The 27,159-nt window shown below is 36.5% G+C and overlaps 1 protein-coding gene across 3 annotated transcripts in view; it reads left to right on the top strand.

Annotated features, from left to right (window-relative positions):
• The window catches only part of Clk (circadian locomoter output cycles kaput protein Clock), a 103,226-nt gene that overhangs the window by 29,376 nt on the left and 46,691 nt on the right, over window positions 1-27,159 (top strand). For all 3 annotated transcript variants that reach the window (XR_016143120.1, XR_016143119.1, XM_089102788.1), the window contains exons 6-12: window positions 2,656-2,760; window positions 6,100-6,175; window positions 7,440-7,571; window positions 9,636-9,742; window positions 15,725-15,872; window positions 21,008-21,234; window positions 22,565-22,829. Coding sequence is in view for 1 of the 3 variants with exons in the window: in XM_089102788.1 (XP_088958914.1) it covers window positions 2,656-2,760; window positions 6,100-6,175; window positions 7,440-7,571; window positions 9,636-9,742; window positions 15,725-15,872; window positions 21,008-21,234; window positions 22,565-22,829 (1,060 nt within the window). In the remaining 2 variants the exon portion in view is untranslated. The remainder of the gene's footprint in view (window positions 1-2,655; window positions 2,761-6,099; window positions 6,176-7,439; window positions 7,572-9,635; window positions 9,743-15,724; window positions 15,873-21,007; window positions 21,235-22,564; window positions 22,830-27,159) is intronic.

A 27,159-nucleotide genomic window follows, 5' to 3' on the forward strand; every position in this document is an offset into this window, starting at 1 on the left:
TAGATGAGTACATTAAAGTGATAGTGCTACGTACGAGAATAATATTGCCACAGTTAAGGTAGGAAGTGAAGTTAGTTGTTAGTTTGTTGTGGAATCAGGGGTAAAGCAGGGGTGTGTCCTATATCCGTTTATATGATCATTTTCATGGAGATTTTACTAAGTTACTGAGGAAAGGCTGTGGGAGAACATGGTATCAAATAGGAATTTAAAAATCTCCTAGATTTAGATTACACAGATGGTTTGAGTGCCTTAGATAAAAATATTAACGAAACGAGTGCATTTTTGAGGTTCTAGGTTTCAAAGTGCAAAAATAAGTTTGTAAATTAGTGAAATCAGAAGTCGTTTAGACTAGGAATGAATGAGGGGGGGGGGGATAAGAAGCATTAGGCTACGAGAAAATTGATCAAGTGGATAGCTTCAAATACCTGAAAAGTATTATTAGTAAAGATGGTGGATGCAGTGAAGATGAAAAAAGTTGAATAGGCAACCCGCTGTTGTTGTTTTTTTTCTAATTCGAAAAGCATTGGACGAGTAGGGAGAAAAGCCTGTGAATTGCGATTAGAGTACTGAAAGCCATGGTAATGATTGTGGTCGAGTATGGCTGTCAAACATAGGGTACTTTGTAAGGCTGACGAATTAAGAATAAGAATACTTTCGTAGCAATTAAGAAATTTTCATAGCAATTAAGAATAGTTTCATATAGTTAGACTAACCCTATATCAAACAATAAGCTGTATTAAAGGTGTGGCTTCATCCCACTTTTTAGGGTTATAGTGAAAGGAAATTTAAGATGGCCAGACTGTCCCTGAATGGGGTTGGAATATGTCATCAGAAAGGATGTAAAGAAAATTCAAGCTCCATTGGAAGGATAAAGGGTTTAGCTTTGAATAGACTGGACTGGACTTTGAATAGGATGAGCGTGCGTAGCTTAGTGATGCAGTGAGTTTTCAATAGTAGTAGCAGTAAAACTAAGATTTTCCTTAATATATAACACGTATTTCAAGGGAAACGTCACCAATCTCTGATTATACTCTCTGAGAGCAGATGTTTTCTATTCCCTAGTTGAGTACAATTCTGCATAGCAGCTACATTTTGTAATATTGTCGTTGTCTAAGGGCTTTTATCCCTCTCAGCTAACCAAAAATGTCTTCATCGGCTGTTTGTTGTGGTGGGGGGAAGTAGAGGAGAGTATCCGAGTGGCATGAGTTGGAACGGCCCATTAAAATGTTCATCAATCAGATGGATTAGTCCTACCAGGCCTAGTTGCATTTTGACAAGCAGTTTTGCTTATACCTATAATACTTGGATACAAGAGTAATTGCAACTTCAGAAACATTTTATTCAAAAGTCAAACATTTTCTGGCAACTTAGGTTTCTTTTAGATCTAATGACCCATTTGTTCTCCTATTACATAAAGATTACATTTTGAATGGTTAATTTGAACACAATTCTCATGTAATACACATCACATGTAATATGCGCCTTTAAAGATGGAAGGTGCCTCTATACATCGGTCAATGCTATTGGGGCCATATCAATGATCAACTTTATTAGGGCTATATCAATGGTCAATATTACTGGGGCTGTATCACTGGTCAGTGTTATTGGGTTTATATGTTGTCCGATACGATGCATCACCTGATATGCTTGGTTATCAAATATTTTGAAGTTTGCTTCTGTATTTTGGGCCCCGCACGGAAGTATAACATTCTGCCCTCTCGGGGAAATTCTATTGCACATACTCGAAATTCAACTTGTTTATCTGAAAATACTTTCACGTTTTTAAAATTTCATTCTAACTCATCTAGAACTCATCTGCTACTCTATAACTCGTTGAGGTTCTTCGGTCTCTTCTGACTTCAGGGAGGCATTGTTAAGAAACTTATATTGAAATCTGCTAAATTTAATCGGAAGTAATGCTAATTCTTCTTGACCTTCTTTGCTTGAACCTAATCTAGCAATACATGAAATATAATGCGAATTTTTTACGTTATTAGAAACGTTTAACTAGTTCTTTCTTATTTTTTTTCATAACTTTTTTTTTACAATGCAGATTGGCCTCTCCTGCTCTCAACTTTGTATCTGGGTAGTCATTGGTACAGTAAACAGGACTTGCTAAAAAAAAACTGTGGTTTGATCTTATTGTGGACGTCTATTATAACTAAAAGGTTAAGATGGTTAGGTAGAATTGTAGGAATGAAGGATAATTTGCTGCCAAAAATGTTGATTATTTGCAATTCAGTGAGGACCAAACGAAAAGACGAATGTCCTCTAAAGAAGTGGAAAGAGGCTAAAAGAAAATGGTTAATAGAAGTTGGAAGTTCTTGGGAGTGAGCACAGAATGACGCTGTGTTTAGATTAGAGGGAGGGGGCGTGGGCAGTTTGTGGAGCTCACGTGGATTGACGCTGTGACGAGGCATTAGTAGTTCCAAAATAATTTTCCCAGTCCGGAGGTGTAAGTGGGTATCTGATCTACACTTCTATTGAATACATCCAAGTTGAATAGTAACATTTTTAATTATTTTCCGGGATGAGGCGTTGGCTTCAGCGTAACATAAACCCCGTCTATAAACAAATAAAAAACACACATATATGTTCACACACAATTCTGCTTATATCTGTAGCTTGAATCTCAGAACATATGTTTGCTTTTAGATAATCCAGTAACTTTCTCTTGTCACTTTAAACGTGGAACGAAGTCGTTCGTATATGAAGTTGTGCACTTCACTGGTTACTTCCGGTCGAACAGTGGAACCAGACGTAAGTATGCGATTGCTCTATCAATTTTTTTAAAGCTTTTTGTATTTAGTCATTATTATCGAGTACAAAGAGTTGTATGTTAGAAGTAGTTAATATTTAGTTAGAAATGCAAAAAAAACACCTGGTTGCTGATTTTTTTGGTCTTTGGAGCAAAGTTGTTAGTTTAGGAGATGACTGGGGCTCTCGAATCTGAGAAACCTCTGTGCAATCATAATAATACTTTATGAAAAGGGTTCTATTACTTTTTGGGAGAATTGAGGCAGTTGAAATTAGCAAAGAGAATAGAACAAAAATAACAGATTATCGTGTAAATCTTGTACGTTGTTTATGTCAAACAGCAAAAGCACAAAGAAGAATAAAGAATTCTTTTTGGAAGACAGTGGAGATAATCTGAATAAATATTTTGGCCCTTTGTCGAAGTGCCGTGCTCAGAAAGAAAAAAAACTATAAAAGAAAAAAGACTCACAACAACAAGCGATTCACTCACAACTCACAACAATATTCATTCAAATTATCTCCACTGTCTTGCAAAAAGATTTCCCTGTTGTTCTTCGTGCTTTTGTTGTTTGTTATGGAAAGACAGTGTGGTCTTCGTCGCTATTGTTGTTTATGTCGAACTTGAAAATTATTGTTTTTTTTTATTACTGATAGATTGTGATGTTTTAGGTGAGTTTTGTTGTGATGTTAACAATAGCTTAATTTTACCCTTATCTGATGGTTTATGGTGTTAAGTTTTAATTATGGAGTACAGACAAAAAAAGGTTTGTTGATGTTTAATTTTTTTTTAAGTGAGCAGCCAGCAGCAGAAGGTTTGAGTATTTGATATGACATAATCAACCGTGCTAAATACGAAAGTCAACGTTACATAGTTGAAAAATGAATGCAACATTCCCATTTCTTCAAGTTCCCTAAAAATAACTATATAACTATATACTTGCAAAATTTCTTTAAGAGCAGTACAAAATTTCAAACCACTCCAAAAATTGCCTAAATGCAACTCAAATAAGAAAAAATCTAATTCTACAAAATGAAGTGAGCTAGCTCGAGGAAACACGGCTACCAATTTATTTATTTTTTAACTCGAATAAACATAAGAATCTATTCAACACGAATGCGCCCTTCTCGGAACATCTTCGTGATTTAGGCGAATTAAAAAACTACGTCGAAGCAATGCTGCTGCTACTTCAGTAGAGCTCATACTGACGGTAAAGTAAATTTCTAGCTGCTTAATATGTCTTTTATTTTGGCTGTGAACCTTTATCAATCCCTTGAACCTACTCAGAATCAGTCTGCTCATATATTAGCTCTCGAGGCACTATCTGTTTTGTGCTGGGAAGCTATCGAATATTTTTGTGCGAGATGAGAAGATTTATTATGCATTGCTAATTCTGAAGAAATTCGTGACCTACTGCAGAACTAGAAAATAAAAAGAGAGAATACACCCACATATGAGAACCTTTCACGTGTTAAATGAAATCTTGTTGCATTATCCCCGTTGCTAGAAAGGTTTGAGAATTCCCGTACAGGCTAAAAAACCCTTAAGTTCTGTAAACAGTAGAACGAAATGATACGAATTATGTGGCAGGTTTGCAGAGTGAAAGATCTGATGACGGGGACGGCCAAGTTGTAGCGGTGAGCCAAATGCTTCCTTCTTTAGTTGTATGTTGTCACTATAAAAACGGGACCTGTTTGATTGAGTACCCAGAAGAGATGCAAGAGTCACCCCCCTGGGGTATATCAGGCATCGTGAAATAGACTGTTCAATTTGAAAAGGCGGAATGCCAAATTGCATATTCCCTAATTGTTCGTTAGAATCCACTGATAATTTTGCTTAAAAGACGGAGATTGGCATATAAGGGATTACCATGAATGAGCTGCACTTGTGAAGTGGACCTTGACTCTCACTTTTTGTGCCTCAGTCTCAGCTACATTCACTGAGATGCTGAGTATTGTGCTTCAAAGTAAGTTTGGTACCAGTCACCATATCACAGTTCTTTCATTCTGTGCCAGCACCTAGCTATTGATGAAATGAAGTTTATTCTGAGATCCAGGCTCACACCCTTTCGATACAGCGATGCCGATTTGCTAAATATTCATACTCTGAAGACACTTGATAGTGAGATTACTGACAGTCTTTTCGGTGTGTGAACTAATGGCAACAGAGCGTTTGGAAGCTACTTGAATGGGGGTACCGCTGTTTTTAGCAAAATTAGGTTATGAATAATGAGCTGGCAAAACAGAAAAGAGAAAACCCCGATCTCTAGTGCCGTAATAGCCTATTCGATGTTGAACTTCAAACCGTCAAAAGGGTTTTGGTGATCGTTGATATTACCGGTGACACGAGACTTCACCATCTGAAGAACTTGCTCAATCGAAATAGCTAACAGTTTTTATTAGCACTACCAGCCTTTTTTGTTCATATTATTAAAAAAATGTCACATAGATATATGTCTTCACGACCATGTACTTAAATTCCTGAGTTTGCGGATGCATTACAGACCATAAAGTCGTTTGAGAGCATAGTTATCTATTACTTGCAAATATTTGAATAGTAAAGCAATTTTTTTAGACGAATGAAAACAATAAAGATGTGGGATTCGAGTTCTTCAGCGGTGAGCACAATTGTATATTAGTAGCTGTGGCTGTCTATTGATGAAAATTTTGCGAAATGTATTTTTTTTAACAGCAAAAAACGTGATTCTTTGGAGTTTCAACGACTAGTAATCCCCCTCCACCCTTACTCCTTGGATGACTTTATAACGCTCATATTTGTAATCGGCATTTACGATTGCCCTGTATTCCGTTGTCGAACCTTCTGCTGCTCATTGATCACCTACCAATCATATTGGCTCCCTGACTAAATACCTGTTTTGTTGAATTTGGGATTTTTTTTTCTAAACGTGTGGGATTTCAGACTAGTTGACCAAAATCAGTTAATAAAGGATGGGTAACTAATGGCGGTGCATTTTCAGTAAATTTTGTGTCCCCAAATTCATAAATTATTTTGTTCATTGAACGCAAGAGTAAATCCTAAGTAGATTTTACCAGAAAAAGCTGCTTCAGGATTGATAAAATATTTTAAAGGCAAAAATTGTAACTGCTAAAAAGAAGAAATGTTTTGAAAATGCATAAAGATGTGTTAGATTTGCATTTAAGCTGTTGAAAGAAACCTTATGTTTTAAAATTTGAATTTGGCTTTAAAAAATCTAATGGGTCAAATAGTATTTTTAGCCATATCCCGTAAAATTTATTTTCTTTTTCTTTTTAAATCTTATCTTTACAGCCCTTCGTATTTTTTAGTTTCCTATCTTACTAATTTTTTTCTTGTTTCTATTTTAGCTTGTAGTCCTTCAAGTTCTATAAGTAGCCGTATGGATGATAGTTCTATATCATATAATGACAGTGGTGGATCAAGGTTAGTAAAAAAAAAATTGACACACTCAAGCTTGTTTAATTTATGTGTACACGCGGCCTGGAACTGACGCGAAACAGCTGAAGATTAAAATAAAGGGAATTTTTTTCTTGAAAACTGTAATTAACCACACAATTTTATAATAATAGTTAGTCAAACGAAGTTGCGAATTCTGTTTTGACTAGTAAAATAGTCTTTTTGATGGGTTGCATTAAGCGATTATTCTTACACAAGCTTTTTTTGTAGAAATAACCCGGGCGAATTTATCGTGGTTGTAGCAGTTGCTGCAACTTAGTAAAGAGTGAACTACGTAACTGAAAGTAACTGAAATATGGGAGTGCCCATTGTAACTGAAAGTTCGAAAATGCCTTTTGTAAGAAAATTTGTCAATAGGCACTGATTAAGAAGTAACCATTATTATTCAGATTCATTATAAGAGTAATTTGTAAATCTGAAGAAATGCTTGAGAATTTGGAAAAAAGAGCCTGAAACACCTTGAATATGACGGCAAATCGAAATAAAATTTACATAATTGAAATCGCCGTTGTTGAAATCCCCAATTTGGAGGTGTATATCCCTCTATCCTGAAAAACAAGGAAAATCGCTTTTATACATGGGCATCAATGATGTGTCTTCTTTATTTTTTCCCACGACTAGGGGAATACTACACGATTCGTGTAGGTAGTTCATCTGTTATTTCAAACCAAAGAATCACTATGTATGAAAGTGGACATGGTCGAAAATCTATTGACGAAAATACAACACAGTCTTGTGTAGTGTCTGTATGAGTCCAAATGAAATACCAAAAACTGAAAAAGATTCTAAAGGAGACATATACTGATACTGAATAGTGAATGCACTTTACAGTTAGAAATATTGGAACTCCTTAGTTTTTTAAGATTATGTATCTCTCTCTCTCCTTTCTCTCCCCTCTCTTTCTCTCCTCTATCTCCCCCCTCTCTATCTCTCTCCTGTCTCTCCTCTCCTCCCTCTCCTCCCCGCTCTCTCCTCTCTGTCTCTCCTCTCTCCCCTCTCCTCTGCCCCCTCTCTTCTCTCTGTCCCTCATCTCTCATCACTCACTCTCCTCTCTCTCACTCTCTCTCTCACTCTCTCTCTCACTCTCTCTCTCACTCTTTCTCTCTCTCTCTCTCTCTCTCTCTCTCTCTCTCTCTCTCTCTCTCTCTCTCTCTCTCTCTCTCTCTCTCTCTCTCTCTCTCTCTCTCTCTCTATCTTTCTCTCTTTAACTTTCACTAATTCTTTATTTTAGTTCAGTTGTTTTTGTTGCAAATGGTCGTCTCCTAAGTCCACAACTTCTGACTGAGAAAAGTCTGATAGACACCAAAAGCGAATTTGCTTCAAGACACAGCTTGGAATGGAAATTCCTATTCTTAGATCACAGGTAAACCAGTTCGTTTTCCAGACAAAAATTGTCGAACTTAAAGAAAATCCTGTATCCTAAAACCTCTCTGTTGTTGTCTAAAAGTTGATGAAAGTTGGGCATAACTCGAATAATGATATTTGATATATTTAAGACAACATTTCTTACTTCGGTGACAATTAGGAGAATATCCGCCCTAATCTTAGTCAATATATGCGACATCCCATACCTGACATTTGGACAAGGTGAACACAACTCCTCGGTTCTTTTTTTTATGCTCTTTCCAAATATAACAATCATATTCACTTGCAAATTCCCCCCCCCCCTGATGGTCCCATATATAGCCCATGGAATGTATAAAAACTAAAAGAAAACAATAAAAAAAAAAATTAAATTCTTGCTTATAATATAAATTATATATCTAATAATCAGATTGTTATGTTTCCTTCTATCATCACCCACTTTTTAAAATCATTTTGAAATATATTTGAGTAAATTCTCCACTTAATCACACACGAAGATTATTTCCGCACTGAGAAGATGACAGGTTTAATATAAGATCTGTAATATGTGAATACATTGAAATAATAGAAAAATATATTATTAGGGATCGTCATAGAACCGTCATAGGATCGTATAGGACCGTCAGCGGGAGGGAGGTTGTTATTTGTATATGCAAGTGAATTTATTATTATATTTGAAAAGAGCAAAAAAAGTTGATTGAGTAGTGTGTTCACCTTTTCCCTTTGTCAGCTATGGAATATCGTGTATATTGCCCATAACATAAAATATTTAACCCCCCTCGCCATAAAAGATTGGTTCATTTTGAAAAATAACTTTCTAGACTGGTAGGAAACCTCTCTCCTAAGCCAGTAAGGGTTATAATCGGGAAGGGATATGTGATGTCATCAAAAGAGAGTTTAAGTATTGTTAATAAGTCTAAATGCGTTGAACTTAAAGTAGTACTTACTACTTCGAATGTTTCTCGTAGTTGTTGTAGTTTGTTGTAGTTGTCTTTTTGGATTTTTTCTTTCTGAATTATTGTTATTTTTGTAGCTCTTTGCTTTATATATTTTTTTTAATATTGGCATGCTCGTTTTAGCTTAAAGCTATTGTAGTGAATAGTTATATGCCATTCTAAAAGGTATCAAACATTCTCTTGTATTATAACAGGCATAAATTATGGATATAGAAAGATAGTGTGCTGTGTATACTATAATACATACTTATATGTTGTAGCATATAACATATGTGTTTATTAAATGTTATTTGTAACAGTTAATTCCCTTCCCTAAACCATAGAAGCTTATTTTTTCTCCCGTTTCTTTATCAGGATCAGGATGTATACAGATGTATCAGGCCCATGCTATTGTATCGCATCACATGTACAGGTCTAGGTTAAAACAGTTTAATTGGGGCCAATAGCCAGTGAAATTTGCGACAGTTGTGGATGAAAGCTGTGGACCCGTGGTCGAAAGCTCCGTAGAAGCATTAATAACAATTTTTAACTGGAAATGCTTAGCAACAATTCGAACCTTTCTAAAGTCACTCCAAATTTTATAAGTTACATCCAATCCTGGTACATGCCGTGATGACAAGAATTTTTGGCCCCCTCCCTTTTGCAAAGATCGAATTGTGTCCAGACGCTGAAAAGCGCAACTAGGACACTAACTTTTACTTTAACTCAAGTTTGGTAGCGGTGCAACGTCTCTTACGACAAAATTCCAAAAATTTTGACTGCTCAGTGAAAAAAATGAAGCAGACGAGAAAACTGATGAGAAAACAAAATCACTTTGGATAAATCGCTAGGTGTAGCAACCGTTTCCAGTTTAATTTTCAGATTTTGAACTATTGGAATTTGAAGTTTTACCATTGTAAATGGTGAAACAATTTTTTGACAATTAGGACAAACCAAGTCCAGACCTTAGTAGTTTATCAAGTGCCTCGGTCTAAACAACAGGATCGACAACCATAATAAAATCTGTTCAAAAATTCTCAATGATTCGTTTTAGTTTTGGATTTCTGATTCAAGAATTGACAAACCTTAAAAATTTTTAATATTACAGTATTACAATAATATTACAGGGCTCCACCAATAATTGGGTATTTACCATTTGAAGTTTTGGGAACATCAGGGTATGATTACTACCATGTTGAAGATTTGGAAAAAGTAGCTGCTGCCCATGAAATCTGTAAGTTGCTACTCTGCCATATTTTGTAGTTTATTTGCACTTGTAGATAGCTTGTATCATTGATACAAAAAAGCTTAGCCCTTGGGGAAGGGGATCAAAGTGTTTTATCCAAGGATGTTGTAGAAAAAAAAGTATATTTTTTGTCCCTATTTTTTAAGTTTTTTTTTGGATGGGGGGGGGGAATATATATATGTATATAAGTGTGTATATATGTATGTAATGTGTATGTCCCTCTCTTTCTCTCTCTCTCTCAGGGTTTCTCTCTCATTCTCTGTCTCTTTCAGAGAAAGGGGAGGGAGAGGAGAATCTTTAAAGCTGTTAAAACCGATGAATATTGTTAAGATCTCGGAAATTACGGGTGAATTAGGGGGAGGGGGTGAATATAGAGACGATCTTTCCTGCTGCATCCTGATTAGGTAATTTTGTTAGACTTTGAAAAGTCACAGCTAGAATCCAGTTGCGAATGATAATAAAACGCTTGCTTTAGTTTTGTAAGAATTTCTTTTTTAAAGAAGATGCAAGAATTATATGCTTTCCCAAAAGAATTGGAAGACCACAAAGACGTGAATGCAGGCTGTGGGTGGTCCATTCGGAAATTTACTTACTTAACTTACTTAAGTCCCATCCGTCCTTGAAGGTCGTCTTGGGGCCTCTTTCTTCGTAATAGCGTGGATGTGCCTTTTGTATGCTTCACGGTCTTCTGCTAGGCGAAGAAGGTCCGAGAGGCGGTGAGGTGCAAAGTTTTCCTTCCACCTTTTTGGGGGACGACCACGAGGACGAGAACCGTGAATTTGGCCTTCGAAGGTGATTTTTGGGAGACATGACCGACTCATCTGTTGTACGTGACCGAGCCATCGAAGTTGCTGGAGCTGTATCTTCATGAGAATTGTTTGTTGTACTTTGAGGTGCTCGAGAAGTTCGATATTGGAGGTTCTATCAAGGTAAGTGATCCCGGCGATGCTGCGGAGGCACTTAGTTTCAAATGCTGCGAGTCGACGGTTGTCATTTATCTTTAGCGTCCATGTTTCACATTAGTATATTGCGATGGGTATGATCATGGAATCGAAAAGTCGTGTCTTAATCCACAGAGACAAACCCTTGCTTTGACATTCGAGCTTAAGGGCCCTGAAACTCGAACTCGCGAGGGCGAGACGTCTTTTAATAGACTGTTGTCGCTGGTGATCAGACTACCGAGGTAAGGGAACTCGTCGACCCACTGGATACTCTCTCCATTAAGTTTCAGGTCTGGCTTAACTGTATCCTGCGGCTTTCGTGAGCCACACATAACCTTTGTTTTTGATACATTTATGATCATTCCAAAAGAACTAGTGGCTTCGAGGACGTCGTTAGCAACGGCTTGTAGATCCTCGGGTGTTTTAGCCATTTCGTCGATATCGTCGGCTTAGGCTAGCTTATCTGTCTGAACACCTCCTATATGTGTGCCGCAAGTTGTTTCCACCAGGGATAAGACTGCTGTGAGGAAAAGGTTGAACTGCCCTGGAGACAAGAGACATCCTTGAAGGACACCTGTGGAAGTCTGGGAACTGTCAGTGAGACCTTCGCTAGTCGTGACGCGACTCCCAAATTTTGAGTATATAAGTTTGATGACATCTACTAGGTTTCGTTGGATTTCATAATGGAGGAAGATATGCCATAGGCTATTCCTCCAAATAAGGTCAGATGCTTGCCTAAAGCCGATGAAGAGCTGATACATGTCGCGACCAAATTCCAGATATTTCTCTAAAATTTGGCAAACAGTGAAAATTTGGTCAACGGTCAATCTCCCAGGGCGAAAACCAGCTTGGTATTCTTGGATGACTAAGGATGACACGGCTCTGATCCGTTGGAGTATAATTCGGGTGAAGATCTTGGCAGTTTGACTTGTTAGGCTAATAGGACGGTAATTAGCACATATCACATTTGACCCCTTCTTGTGTAGTGGAAAAATTGTGGCTTCATACCAAGAAGTTGGGAAATGACTCTTTTGCCAGGCAGCGGATACAATCTTGTGGAAATTATCTATAAGTGGTTCACACCTGACTTTCAGCAGTTCTGCCTGTATTCCGTCCGGGCTAGGGGCCTTGTTAGTCTTCAGCGCTTGGATGGCCTCCTCGACCTCAGAACGGAGAGGAGGTGGGCTTTGGTCTGAGACAGTAACAGGAAACAGGTCCAGGACAGCAGGGTTTGAAAGGATATCGGGATTAAGCTTTTCTTTGAAATGCTCCATCCATCTCGATCGGATACCTTCTGTGCTTTGTATCTGGGAGCCGCTTTTATCTAGCAGTGCACAAGAACTGAGACTTTTCTTGCTTTTTAGCTCACGAACTCTCTTATACATGAAGTATGAGTTGCCTTTCTTAAAATCAGACTCACAATGTTCGCATTTGTCTTTAATGTAGGTGCGATGGGCTCTACGAGTGGCTTTTTCTACAGCACGGTTCAACTGCTTATATCTGTCCCTGCTCTCTCTGTCTGACCTGTTATTGTGTTTTCGTTTCTCAGCACATAATAAAATGATGTCGTTGTTTATCCAAGGCTTTTTATCACCCTTTTTGGTTCCTAGGGTGGACATCGCTACTTTACTGATGATCTTAGAGGAGTCTGTGACCAGTTTATCGATATTCTCTTTAGATAGAGTTATAAGAATATTAGAAAGAAGGTCCGATATTTGAGTAGACAGTTCATCGATGCAGATCTGGAGGGTTTGAGGGTCTTTGAGAAGATGTCTGTTGAAACAAGCGGGTCTATTATTCAGCTTTGCGGAAGATTTTAGGCGTATCTTTAATGTAGACATGTCCAGGGAATGGTCGCTGTCGAAATCGCCACCTGCGAGGGTGACAGTATCTAGCACAGATGATTTCTACCGCCAAGAGACGAGCACGTAGTCAATAAGATTACGGTTTTTTTTCATCCGGCGAGGTCCATGTCGCCTTACGACGTTCTCTGTGTTTGAAGAGAATGTTGGTAATGGCTAGATCACTGCCTCTGCAAAATTCAATGAGGCGTTCTCCCCTCTTGTTAAGTCTTCCAAGGCCAAATTTGCCCATAACATCTTCGTTTCCAGCTGAATTGTTACCAACAATAGCATTGAAGTCGCCAATGACAACAACAAGGTCTTTTTTGGGAACTGCGTCAATTAGGATTTGCAGTTGAAGATAGAAATTGTCTTACTCTTCATCTGGTTTGCTGCAGTCAGGAGCGTAGACTTGTATGATCGTCATGTTGATCGGTGATCCTTTCATTCGTGTCATAATCAACCGTTCTGACACGGGCGTTACTGAAATCAGGGATCTTCGTGCCTTACTCGACATCACAAAAACACCTTGGCGATGGACGCCGTCGGTTCTCCCAGACACTATCAGACTAGTTTTGCCGATCCTTTCTTCGCCAGTGCTAGGGAGGTGTGTTTCTGAAAGTCCCACAATATCCCATTTATATCGGTTTAGTTCATTTAGGACAAGATCTATTTTGCCTTGTTTAGCAAGCGTCCTAACGTTCAGGGTTCCAATAGATAAAATCCATTTAGGGGAAAGCATAGCCTCCGGGTTCAGAGTAGTCAACATTGTTAAAGGGTCTCCATTCACGAGATCCTCAGTCGTCAGATCGTTGGTTGCCCCAGACACGGTAACTTCGTCGGTTGCCCCGGACGCGGTAGTATTGGTTCTCGTTCTTGATCGTTTGTACTTCATAGTTTTTATTCAGAAAGGTTTCTTGGCTAATTTCAGGACGGCGGTAAGCCACTCCTCTCCATCCCTAGCAGGGGCCAGCTATATCTACTACTGATAATGCGCCCTTCTGGCGTCCTGCATCACCTGCAATTTTCCCATTGCTGGGAGAAGGTTTGTGACGGGCGGGACGTATCCATACGCCGATGGGCCCTTCCCAATGCACATCAGAGGGACCTTCCACCTCCTCCACCTGAACTTATGACCCCCAGACGTGGGTGCTCCAGCTATATTTCAAGACCCCCAGAGACCGGGTCCTCCCTTGGTCCGCGCCTCCCTACTGGGAGGTGCCCTGCATATCTACAGGACGTTCCCCTATCCGCCACCTGGGGATGCGCTGAGTGGCCTGGGAGAGGCCCCAAAACTCAGTAGTTTTCAATCAGCAATATCTATTATTGTAACAATCCTTTCAAAACATTTTTTCTAGATTTGGGGGAGGGGGGGGGCTCCTGACTTAAATTATCGCAGCTTTCCATGTAACATGGTAGTTTGGTGCTATAAGTTTCTTTTTCGTAGATTTCCTGTTTCCTGACTTTTGCTAAATTTTTCTTATTTTAGTTTCGACAGTTTTATGCTAGGACGTATATTTTATTAAAGAAAAAAACACTAGTTACCTTAAATATAAGAGAGACTGCCACCCCTGAATTTTGAATTTTATTGTAAACCTTTTTATACTAAAATTTAACTTTATTCTAATGAAAGTAATACCAGTATTCTCTATTACAGCTCCTAAACTATGTTACTCTTCCTAGATAATGTATATACTCGTTTGTGTATATTATGGTTAAAATGTGAGGTAATCAGTTAGACCGGAAACGGCAAAATTTCCAATTTGGATATTTTGAATACGGTTTTTTGAAATGAAAGTTGTCAATAACGAAATGATTATATTCCTTACATTCTAATAAGCTTTCAGTAAATAGGATCTTCAATTTGACGCTCAAAACATTTCTTCAAAAAGACCCGTCTTGTAAGCTTTAATTCAGTTTAAAGTTTCAAAGGAAGAAGGGCTATGCGGTTAACACCTAACCCCATCTAGATCAGACAGACCTCTCATAAAGGCTGAATAGATTTATTCCTAAAATGTGTTTTTTGATGCTTCAGAGCAAATCCCCCTCCCCCCGAGAAAGATCTACTGACTCTCCTCTTTATAGCCACTGTGCAGCTATGCTGTATTGTGAATAAATGTATGAAGTCTTAAATGAACTACCTCATTGAAATGAAGCTTACAAATTATTGTCCATAATACCTGTGTGTTTTATGTGAACAGCATGTATGTTTAAGGACAAATGCACCGCCGTTTGCCACTTTTTCCAAGGAGACTTCTAGGTTGTATGCTAGACTGTTTTGCCTGATTTTTGTTTCGCAGCACAAAAAGAGTGACAGTCACGCTGTTTCCAAGTGTGATCTGTTTTCTTATCTGAAAAGGTAATAGAACTTAAAAATTAATTTTGTTGGAGCTCACTGCTGTTATCCTACGCTGCTGGTTTGATAAGATCACTCCTGAAAAAAAAAAAAAAAAAAAAAAACGAATCTGTGACTCCTCAGTAAGACACCGAATTTTGTATTTTTGAACACACAAGGCTGAAACGTCCCTTCTACCGTTCTCAGACATGATAAATTCCATCGTGCAGTTTTCATCAAGATCGCATCCCTTTTTGGGGTATTTCTGCCATTTTTAAAAATTATGTAATTTTCTTATGATGATAACTTTTGTCACTTTAAACTTTTTATAGTCAACTTTAACTTTTTTCTATGTGACTTTAACCGTTAAATTTTTTACGTATTCGAAACTAGCATTGAAATTAAATTCGTTTGATGTGTATGTTATTTTTAAATTTAAATTTTCAATAGTATCGAAAAAGTTTGCTCTTTACTTTCATTTCATAAGGATGAATGGCTTGATTTAAGCGATTATTAGAAGAAGAAATAAAAGAAAGATTAGACACAAAAAATACGACTTTACTGGTTTTCCTTTTCATGATTATGAATGTATTGGTTTATCCAGTTTCTTAGAATGAGGCAAGTATAAAAGAATTTATTTTGAGGAGGGAGATGTATTAAAGCAGCTTAACATATATGAATTAGTGCAAATATAGGTAAAATTGTGAGGTTTTGGGGTGGCTGGTTCCAGAGGCCTTGCTTATGCCCATGTTTCTAATCAATAATGAAAATATAATGTAACTAATTAATAAAGTTGTAAATTTGTTGAAGAATTTTTGTATAATTAATAATTAAAAATTTGTGTTTTTAACAGTAATGCAGAAAGGAGAAGGGATGTCATGCTATTACAGATTTTTAACGAAGGGTCAGCAATGGATTTGGATTCAGACAAAATATTACATTAGCTATCATCAATGGAATTCTAAGCCAGAGTTTATTGTTTGTACGCACAGGGTTGTCAGGTAATTTTCAATACATCGTTTATTATCCGAATAGATTACGAATTCGCCCACTAAGAGGTATTTTGGGGGATGGGTTGGGACATGTTCTTTTTAGGTGCAATGACATGAGAAATCTAAGGAGAGATTCCTTTAATGGTGTAAATGAAGAGTTGCTACTGGGGATCCTTAAATCAGCGTCTCCCAGATATATACTGACAGTAGGCAATTTTATTTTAAAGGGCTTAAAGGCTCAAAAGTAAGAGTTTTCTTTTATTTATTTGTATCTGCTTATTTATTATGCTTATTTGTATCAATTTGTATATGGCTTTACCAGCTTTGAAATATATATATATATATATTATTTTGTTTTATAATAGACGATAAAACATCGTCTATTATAAATAATAGACGATGTTTTATCGTCTATTATTTTGATTGTATACTGTATGTTGTAATTATATATTGTATATTTCTTCGTATATCTATTATTAAGATATAACTGTATTATTATAGAGATATATTCTAAGATATATTCTGTATTATTCTTATCCGTCATCCCTTATAATTAAAGTCTAAAAAAAAAAAAATAATGAATTAATAAAATAGAAATTTGTGCAGTAGAGTAAAGAAAGTAGAAATATTGAGAAAAGATGAGCTTTATCTAGTCACAATATAAAGTTCAAATTGAAGCCAAGACATTGGAGAAACTTTTTTCTGCATTCCTATGGACTCCGTGCATACAATTCTGCTTTGTTACTTTAGCAGTATGTTTTTTACTGAAGCAATGCCATAAAGAGAACCTTAAAGAATAAGGACTATGTTTGTTTTGTCAGAGGCAAATTAAATTGTAGACAAGAGATGGATTAATTTTTTACTGAACGGGTATAAGCACAAGTATAGAAAAGTAATAGAAAAGCACAAGTATCTACATAATAAAATTAAGAAAAGACTGTCTTTTGATTGAATTTTTGCTACGGACGGAACTGATCCATCCAAATCCCTGAGGCTTCTGTGTTGCTATTATCTTATAACGGTCAACCCGTTGGTAAATGAACAAGGAGGAAAAAGAGATAGTAGAATATTCATACTGTTGCAGCTTTTCTGATTTTGCGGAAATCTTAATCTTTTTCTGATTTTGCGGAAATCTTAGCTCTTTACAGACATTTTGAACATGCGACCCTTCCAAATATTCTGAACTTTTTCCAATTTTCCTTAAAATTTAGCCAATTTGTATATGATTCTCCGATTTTAGTTGTTTTATAGCTTTATTATCCTACCAACCACCCTCCAAAAAAAGTGTGCCCCCTTCTAAATATATTCCTCCATATGTGTCTGAGTTCACATGTGCATCAAGACCCAGACTTGATGCTGCCCCACGTTTGGTATGACTTGTTGTAACTGATTTTCGTCACTGGCGGCCAATGAAAACCATTCTCTTTGATAAAGAACGTTTTTATTAGGTGTCATTGACGAAAATAAATTGCAATTAATTGCAATAAGCTACATTGAACGCAGGGCTGACCTTTGGCGGGGAGAGGGTGTCAAATTTACAGAAAATTGGGTCTTGGCTGAAGGTTATCAGTATAATAAAGAATTTGGCAAACCAAAAAAAAAGAAAAAAAAGGGATAGCATAGGATAAAATAAAAAATAAAGAGCATGTTTTATTGTTGTGGTAAGCTTAGGACTTTATACCAGTTTCTTTTTTACAATAGTGAAGTGGATCTTGTCTGTGTTGTTTCCTTTCTGTAAATAGTTTTACGTTGAATGGCACATTTTTTTAGATTGAGGAGCTAAATTTATCAGTCCATAATAGGAGATGTTGATATCCAAGATTATGACCTTGTTCATTTAAACAATGCGTGCTATACATTTTTTTGTAATTTTAAGGTAATTTGAAGACAGCAAGTAGGTTGTTAAGATCAAGGCTAACTTTTTGTGCGACTAAAAATTGCATTTGCAAGTTTTAAGTGTTTTAACCGTAATGACCAAAAAATAAATTTGTGAACAAAAGAAATATATTGAACAATATTTGCATTGTTTAAATTGTATTAATTAAGAAAAACTTTCGAAAAAGAAGTTTCTCAAAGAAAAGTAAAGGCCATTTTAAACTTAAGATCAGCAGATACAAATACCTGTTAAAATTCAAACTCAAAACGGCCAGAAATTACTATTAAAAAATAAATGAAACTCGAAACGAAAAGAAAGTAAATAAACAATCATAGCAAAAAAACATACAACAGGTAATAATATAAATGAATAAATAAACCTTACAGCGGGTAATGCTTAAATTGAATATGAAAATCAAGCTTAAAACGAAAGAAATTATTTCGCTACTGAAGTAAAAATGAAACCCAAAACGAACAAAAATTAAATAAACAGTCAATGCAAATTAACATACAATAGATACTAATGTAAATGAATAAATAAATCTTAAAACGAGCGAAACTTAAATTGAATATGCAAATCAAGCTCGTAAGGAACAAAAATCACTACAAACAAGAGTTTGGGTATTGCCTCCTTCTCTCACTGTAAAAGTCTAAAGCCTGCGTCATTGGCGCTTTACGGAAAACGGATTATATTAGAAATATTTTCCTTTGCACTTAATATTGAAAATGAACATTAAAATTGCAGTAAAATTTTGAACTGATGAGCTTCCAGCAATTAATATCCATTATACATCTAATATTCAGTTTAATTTACGAGTTCTTTCTAAAATTGTTCAAGACGAATATAATTTCGCTACAAACAAGAGTTTGGATACTGCCCCCTTCCTTAACTGTAAAAACCTAAAGCCTATTCGAATGCCCATCGTCTCCAATCACTTTCCAAATAGTATCTATTAATTGACTCAGCGTCATTGACGCTTGGCTGAACGAATCATACTACAAATATTTTCTTTTCCAGTTCTTACAGCATTGAAAATGAAAATAAAATTACAGTGAAATAAAATCCTGAACTGATGGATCTTTCAACAATTAATATCATTATATAACAAATATTCAATTTGATTTTGTTTATACTTTCCATGACTGTTCAAGACACATTTAGTTCTCTGTAAAGCGCCAATAACAGTAGGTATACTGCGATACCCAAACACTTGTTTGTAGTGATTTTTGTTCGTTTAAGCTTGATTTTCCTATTCAATTTAAGTTTCACTCGTTTTAAGACTTGCTTATTCATTTATAATAGTGTCTATTGTATGTTTCTTTGCATTGATTGTTTATTTAATTTCTGTTCGATCTGGGTTTCATTTATACTTCAATAGCGAAATAATTTTTTTCGTTTTAAGCTTTATTTGCATATTGAATTTAAGCATTGCTTGGTTTAAGATCTATTTATTCTTTTATATTATTGCTTGTTGTATGTTTTTTTGCTATGATTGTTTATTTAATTTTTGTTCGTGTTGGGTCATTTATTCTTTAATAGTAATTTCTGGTTGTTTCGAGTTAGAGTTTTTGTAGGTTTCTATTTCTTCTGATCCTAAGTTTTACAGATATGTGTATCTGCTGATCTTAAGTTTAAAATGGCCTTTACTTTTCTTTAAAAAGAATTTTTTCGAAAGATTTTTTTTAAATTAATTTTTGTTCGTTTTTGATTGCAAAGAGTTACAAGTTTTTAAAAATTCCTTTTTTCAAAATCAAACTTTTTTTTTTCAACATAAAAATGTCCTTCAAAGTATCAAAACTAGTATCTAAGTAACAATATCAAAGTAAAAAAATGGGTTTGTGTCAACCTGGGACTTTTTATTATCTTATGTTTGAACTATTTTTAACAAAATGGCTATCTCAAAATTTTTATCGGATGGGTTTGGGGGGAAAAGGGTGTGTGGGTGTGGGGGGGGGGTACTTGCCCTGCTATATCTTTTGACTCTTAAAAAGTGAACTAGAACTTTCAATTTTCAATCAAATGAGCCCTCTTCGAAGTTTATACGAGCATCCCTTCTATAAGAACCATATATGCCCCTAGGGTATCACTTAAAACACCTCTCCCTGGGCCCTGGGGGGCTGTGTCGACCCTGAAGTTTTAATATCTGATGTTTGAACTATTTTTAACAAAATGGTCACCTCAAATTGTTATCGGGTGGTTTTGGGAAAAAATGCATGGAGGGGGGAGGGACTAGCTGCCCTCCAATCTCTTTTGACTCTAAGAAATTAAACCAGAACTTTTAATTTCCAATCAAATGAGCCCTGTCTGAAGTTTATACGAGAATCCCTTTCATAAGAACCATATACCCCCCTCCCTCAGGACATAAATTACAACGCCTGCCCTCGGGTCCTGGGGGATTGTGTCGACACCGGAGTGTTTGTTATCTGACCTTTGAACTATTTTTAAAAAATGGCTATCTCAAACTTTGTATCGGAATGGGTTTGGGGAAAAAGGGCGTGGGGTGGGCTAGTTGCCCTCCGATCTCTTTTGACTCTTTGAAAGTGAACTAGAAATTTCAGTTTCCATTCAAATGAGCCCTCTCTGAAATTTATACGAGCATTCCTTCCATAAGAACCATATATGCCCCTAGGGCATAACTTGCAACGCCTGCCCCCGGGTCCTGGGGGGGGGGTGTTGACATTGGAGATTTTATTATATGATCTTTAAGCTATTTTTAACAAAATGGCTATCTCAAAGTTTTTATCGGATGCATTTGGGAAAAAATGGCGTGGGGCGGGGGCTAGTTGCCCTCCGATCACTTTTGACTCTTAAAAAGGGCACTGGAACCCTTGATTTTCAGTCGAATGAGCCCCTTCCGAAGGTTATGTGACGACCCCTTCCATATGAAGTACCTCTGAGAAAAAAAAATTATAAAACATTGGAGCCATAGGGCCTTTACTATAGGCAACGCTATAGCGTTACCTCTGATAGTTACTGTTTAAAACATAATTCAGTCTCATTATTATGGAAATTGTGATTTTCATGTCAAGTTTTTCTTAAAATATGGCGACAAATGCTGTCAGTGTAGCTACTAGATTTTTTAGTATCTTAGTTTTAGACGTTTTAGCATTTAGGTATAATTCACCACTTTGTCATTTTTTCTTTTTAAGCTTTCCCACTTTTGTATCTTTTTCTTCTTTTCTTTTTCTGTTGGTCAACTAGACTACTTGTATTATCAGCTTCGGTGTTGTTTAGTTGAATGCTAAATTACACCTTCTTTCATATTTAGTTATAATGAGGTTATTGGGCGTCCTGTTGTAAAAAACGAAAGTCCTGCGAGTTGTTTGTCTACCGGTGGCCGGCCTAGAAATTCTGATTCACGATCTTCAAGCCGTGCAGATAGAGAAGAATGTCGAGCTCAGCTGAGAAGCATAACGAAGAGAAGTGACGCATCTAGAGCTAGGGGACCAGGACGACCGAGTAGTCAGGGGGATTCTAGAAGACCTCGAAGTAGGGGTTAGTATCTTCCAATGTTGGTAGTTTTTCTTTTAATGATTATTATGTTGTTGAATTCATTGTGTGTTTGGTGAAGCTGAATTTGGTTAGAGTGAAAAAAGGGAGACTGCACATTTTTGTCTTCATCCTGGTAAAGGTGTAGCATAGAGCAGGAATCGGTTTGTAAAAAAAAGAAATGTACCATTAGGTTTTCCATTCAATGCTCTTTCGAAGTACAGTAATCGCTAATATTCCCCTGATGGGGCTCGATATAGCCCTAGGCTACGTACAAAAGTTCGCTGATTTTGTTCTGATTAATGTCAAACCAGCTAAATCAGAAAACTTTTCTATACACCTTTGGGCATTATCTAGCCCCGTTAGGGAGGTGGGAATTAGGATGCAGTTATGATGTCAGTGATCATTATATTTGGAAAGAGTATTGCACAGAGAATTTAATGGTGTATTTTTTTTCTAAATGGTTTCTGCCCCATACTATACCTTTACCTTCATCCCTATCTTCGCGCTGTGCAACAATCCTTGTGTTTTACGTAATAGCGAGGTTTCAGAATTACTTGGCTGGGTTAGAATATCTACCCTACGCCGTTACCATTGTAAGTTTTCCAGGTATGTCCCTCCCCCCAAAATATGAAAATTACATAAAAAATACTCATATTTTGGCTATCTACAAAGTCCTGTTTGAGCTTGCTTTGCAAATGCTCATATAAGGTAAATATATCAATAAATAGAGATTTTATTTGCAAAGTATCTTTTTTAGTATAAACAGCACCCAATTCGCTCTTTCAAGAGTCTTCCAAAAACAGCAAACAACAAAGAAACAGCAAAAAAAAAAAAAAAAAAAAAACAGCAAAAAGCAAAGAAAGATAAAAAAAAGTCGTAATATGCAAATAATGTATCCTCTTGGTCGAAATTAACGTCACAAAGAAACTTGTTAAATTAATATAATATATAGTGTCTAAAATGATGTGAAGAAAAGGGGGTATTATAAAAAAGGATCAAGGGATAACAATAGTATGAAGATATATGCTATATCATCAAAAGACAGGGTATTATTTTTTGTCTGTTTCTGAATTTGTAGTGGCTATTTAATTTAGTGGATGTTTCTAAATTTTGATCACAATTACTTTGAAAAATTAACATTTTCCGAAGAAAAAATGAAGACTGTTACTAAAACCCTAAAGGAGCAGAAATAAAGTCACTCTAAATGAAAAATTATTCCCATGAATGAATAAATGGAACTCTTAAAGTCCCTTAAGACATTTTTGGGGGGGGGGGAGAGAACGTCTACTCTTATCTACAAAAATTTAAACAATGATAATTCTTTTTTTTATAGCGAGCTTGCCCGAACAGCAGACATACAACCCTCCACCCGTTGAGGTAAGGCATCATGGTGGCAACTATCCAGATTCGTCTGCCACACATCCTCCAATTTCCTTTTCTGAAAATTCGGATGAAATACAGCGCGTCCAAGAGAACCACCACTCCAGTAGCTACGAATTTCAGCAGCCTATTGTACCTGTTGTTGCCTTTAAAAGTGAACCTCCCTTGGACGTGCCTCCTTTCGCCGGACATCATTTCAAATCTAGTCAGTCTTATAGGTCAGTCATTATGTTTTCCGATGCCTATATAACTAAAAGAACTAAGGTGCTCCTAGTTGAAGGTTCGAGAAGTAATTGCTTATTATGTATTACAGATAGTGGCCTAGTCAAGGTTTCATTTTAGAAGGGATTCAATATATTCTCTTGGGGAAGATGTCCCAAGTGTTTTTTTTCTTGCAGGGAAGGGGGGCTGAACCCTCGTGTCGCCAGTGGGAGAGTTTAGATATCTTGCCTTGTGAAAGCAAGAATGTCGTTACCGCACTTTTTAAAATTCCGAGAAAAACGCAATTGAAAAAATCAGTTTTTGTGGAGCTGAAATTATGGTAGATAGAAAGACGAATGAAACGCCAATTTAAAGCCGGTAGTAAGGGAAACATCTTGGTTGAATTTTGGGCCTGTTAGATGAGATTTACTAGGTCAAAATGTTGAACCAAAAACGGGTACGACATTTTAGCCCGCCTTTTTTTGCTGCTAAAGTAGTTACGACAAAAGCGCAGACAGCGCTTGGGTTCCTTTTCCATTTTGCAACGAAAATTTTCCATCAATATCTTCTCAGGAATAGCCAAGGCTTATCTTAAGGCTCAAACATGGCGTTTCTACCTTTTTGTACTACTTTGGTCGTTTAAACTGAATTTAATACATAGTGATTATAATACAACTTCAGAAATTTTGACTATTTGGTAAAAAAAAGCAAGGAAACTTATTGGGTCTTCACTGACTGCCTTTCCCCTTTCTCAGATTTTTTTAATGGAGGGAGTTTACCCTCCTTGCCTTAAGTTTACCCTCCACAGCAATTTTTATTTCAGACACTGATTCGTCAGAAAATGAGTTTGTAACCGACTCTTTTTTAGTAGCCTTGTTTAAACTGAAGTTGTTTAACTTCCGCTTTCACTAGAGTGAAAAACACGCACTTACGATAAAGTTAAATTTTTGATTTACTCAGCCGGGAGGCATCGTACAACCAAACGAACTACACCATTAGAAAGCTCGTAAAAAAATAACTCTAGTAGGGTCCGTAACTCAATTTTGACTAGGGGTGTCAGTTATGACATTCTTGCTTTCACAAGTCGATCTATGGGCTTAACTTGCTTCAACATCAGGAAAACGGGCAAAGTGCTGAGGGGATCTGACCATTTCTGTCCCTTTTTGGCCGGGAGGCCGTTGAAGTCAACTAGGAACTGTCACTGCGGAGGTCTCTGAAATTAACATTTTGTCAAAGTGACTCATGTTCTAGAAATTTTGCTGATAAAAGAAAAAATAAAATCAAAAATTTTCAGTTTTAAATTTTTCTTCTGACTTCGAACTAGTATGCACACTAGATTAGATGATTACATAGAAACCTTTTCCAAAATTATCACAGAAAACCTTTCTTGTACCGCTGGCTGCGAACCCTGCTCCAGAACTCTAACTAGATTTTGTTCTGCAGTTTAGATTAAGCATGGCGCTTGGCCAGCTTAGCTTTTAAAATAAAAGGCCTATCAATGGTGAAAATGAAATTCCAGTTGGAACCATTACGTTTCAATTTAGAAGCTTGATAGGAAGATCATTTGATTGAGAACTAAAAGCTCTAGGGCTCTTATTGAGTGTTAAAATTGATTGGAGGGCGATTAGCCTCCCTCCTGTGTCTTGTTTACCCCCGGGCAACCCCACAACAACCCTTGGTGTCGAAAAAAAAATCCAGATAGTCATTTTTCTCTGAATCGTTGAAAGGTCCAATAAATAGGCTTTAAGGGATGACATGACTTATGCAGCCCCAGGGGTAAAGGTTCTAAATAATAGAAATTGCCTATCGCTCATTGATTCCTTTTATAGCACGTAAATTTATACGGTTTTCATCTTGCCTGTCCAATTGGTTTGAAACTTTTAGGGACCGGTCCGTGGGCCAAAGGGACCTCATGTTTTGTTGGGAGGGGGGTTACGGGGCTAGAGGATAGCCCATAAGGCTTCTGTCTTTGATCAATTTGAGACTCTTATCCTTAAGTCCGTGGGTAATTGGGACCCCAACGCATATAAAAAAATGAAAAAAATATTGATTAGCCCAAAAAGGGCCAAAAACTGTTTTTGTTCGAACAGTATTTTTTCTTGGAACTTAATCCGTAAGCTCTTGGGCCACAGAGACCCTAATGCCCGTAACAAAAATAGGTTGGGAACTTTGACCCTTGGGTCAAGAGAGCCTCAATGCACAAAAAGAATTGAAAACAAATTTACTGAAAGTATCGAAATTTGAAAAAAAAAATAGCTTGGAACTTGCACCGAAAGTCTATCAGTCGTAGAAATACTGATGTAAAAAATTAAAATTGAAGCCCAAAATTGGGGCCCATAGAATAACCAAGAGTTTTTACTTTTGAATGATTTGAGCTAGTTTTACTAAAAGTCCCCGGGTCGAGGAACTATAGTTTACGAAAAATTATTAGCTTCTGGGCACAAGACCCCTGAGCGTGGACCAACAAAATTCATTTTCCGGTCAGCTTAGGCCGAGTTCTTTGGGCCAAGGGGATACTACTGCACGAAAAAATCTATATAAAAACATTTGTTGGCCCAAAACGGTCCCTTTTCTAAGCAACTTAAAACTTAATATCCGTAAGTGTCTGTGTCAAGACACCCCAAAGTAAAGAAAACTTAAAAAAAGATTTGATTTGTCCGAAAATGGACAAAGAACTTTTTTCGGTCGGCTAGAGCCTTTATACAATTTAAGGAGGTGGTAGCTCACTCATATCTGTGGTAATTTCTGTTTGATTTAAGTTTGACTGGATTATCCAATTTTAATTTAGCCTATCTGCGTCTAAGGATTCATTTATTTATCCATAAAAATGGTTGCCATTTCTAGCTTTGACGTGATTTGACATCAGCCGAATTCCCGTTCATTCTAGGTTTCATATGTTCATTCGTAATAAGTTTTATTTGTTTCTGTTAGCCTTTGTTTTGAATTGCTCTTTACTTTTCTTTGATTCTCGGAAAAATTGTTGTTTGAAGAAATTTTTTTTTTTAATTAACATACCATAAAGCTGCGTCTTCAGTGGTCTGTGGAGCTAATTTTGCTGAAAATTGTCGCATGAGATTTTTACATTTTCCTTTATTTTAGACTTTGTATGGGTTCTTATCTCTGATTGTTTTTATCTTGTTTTTTTTAAGTTTTAATTAATGGCTCAAAAAAAGGAAATTAAACTAGAGCAAAAGAATATTAGAATTGAATTTAATTTTAAGCTATTAAAAATGCAGTAGCTTTGTTTTGAGTATTCGAAACATTTGTCATTGAATGAATGAATGATTTTTATTACCCATCTTTAGCAATGCAAAAAGGTAAAAATGGAGTATAGAGAAAATGAAAAGAGAAAAAAAAAACACATCTAACAAACGAGCAACTTAAATTAATAATTCAATAACTAAAAAAAAAAAAAACAATTGCGATACTATTTACATAAGAAGACAACCATTAGACATTACTGACCATAGCTTCAAACATACTATGCACTAGGTCTAAAGATGTCAGGAACTTTTCCCTTGTAGGCACGATCACGACGATGGGGTCATCGAGTCCTTAAAGTGCTGAAATCTTGTGGCTTCTTCGCCAGGGGGGAAGGCTAAGCAGATATTTTACTAACTAATAGAATACTGTGCGGATTGTTTTTTTATACTAAAAACTAAACAAAGACCAAAAAAGTGACAAAACTAAGGCACGAGGCGAGGTAGAGGAATCGAAAATGCATACTAGAATGTTGCGGTTATATAACGAAGCTAAATGAAGCCAGGGCAAGGTAAGCCCAGCAAAAGGATAGGTAAGTGTAGCAATAGTCATCTTTTCTAAACTTTCTATATTGTCACTTTTCTGGATGCATAAATTCTATAAGAGCCATTAGCAGGAATACAATCCAGGTTTGTAAAACTGAATATTTTTATATATTCCTTTTTATAATATGAATTATTCGATGATTTATTTCAAAACGGTATTCAAAATCTCAAATGGTAGATTTTGTGTTGATTGCATACTGTACATTCGTCACCAATATTCAAGCAAAAGAATTTAAATACATAGGTTTATTATCTGTAACACTAAGGGGTATTAAAAAAATACAATAAATAATTAAAAAAGGACAAAAGGTTGTTTACCGCATCCTGCTTGCATTGTGCTACTGACTAACGACGCTATAAGAGATTTCCTGTACCTGTCATGGATGGGCACTGTAGGGCAATGAACAATAATTGTTTTCATGCACCCTCCGCGATTTCGGGGTAGGTAGAAATTTGAGGTGGTGGAAAATAGATACATATTCTCAACCTCTGGTGGGGCGTCAAAAACATTCTTCCATGGAGGGGGGCAGTTGTGGGACGA

This window comes from Artemia sp. Qi Xiang Cuo, chromosome 2 (assembly GCF_049724085.1).
Source record: "Artemia sp. Qi Xiang Cuo chromosome 2, ASM4972408v1, whole genome shotgun sequence".
Classification (NCBI taxonomy): domain Eukaryota; kingdom Metazoa; phylum Arthropoda; class Branchiopoda; order Anostraca; family Artemiidae; genus Artemia; species Artemia sp. Qi Xiang Cuo.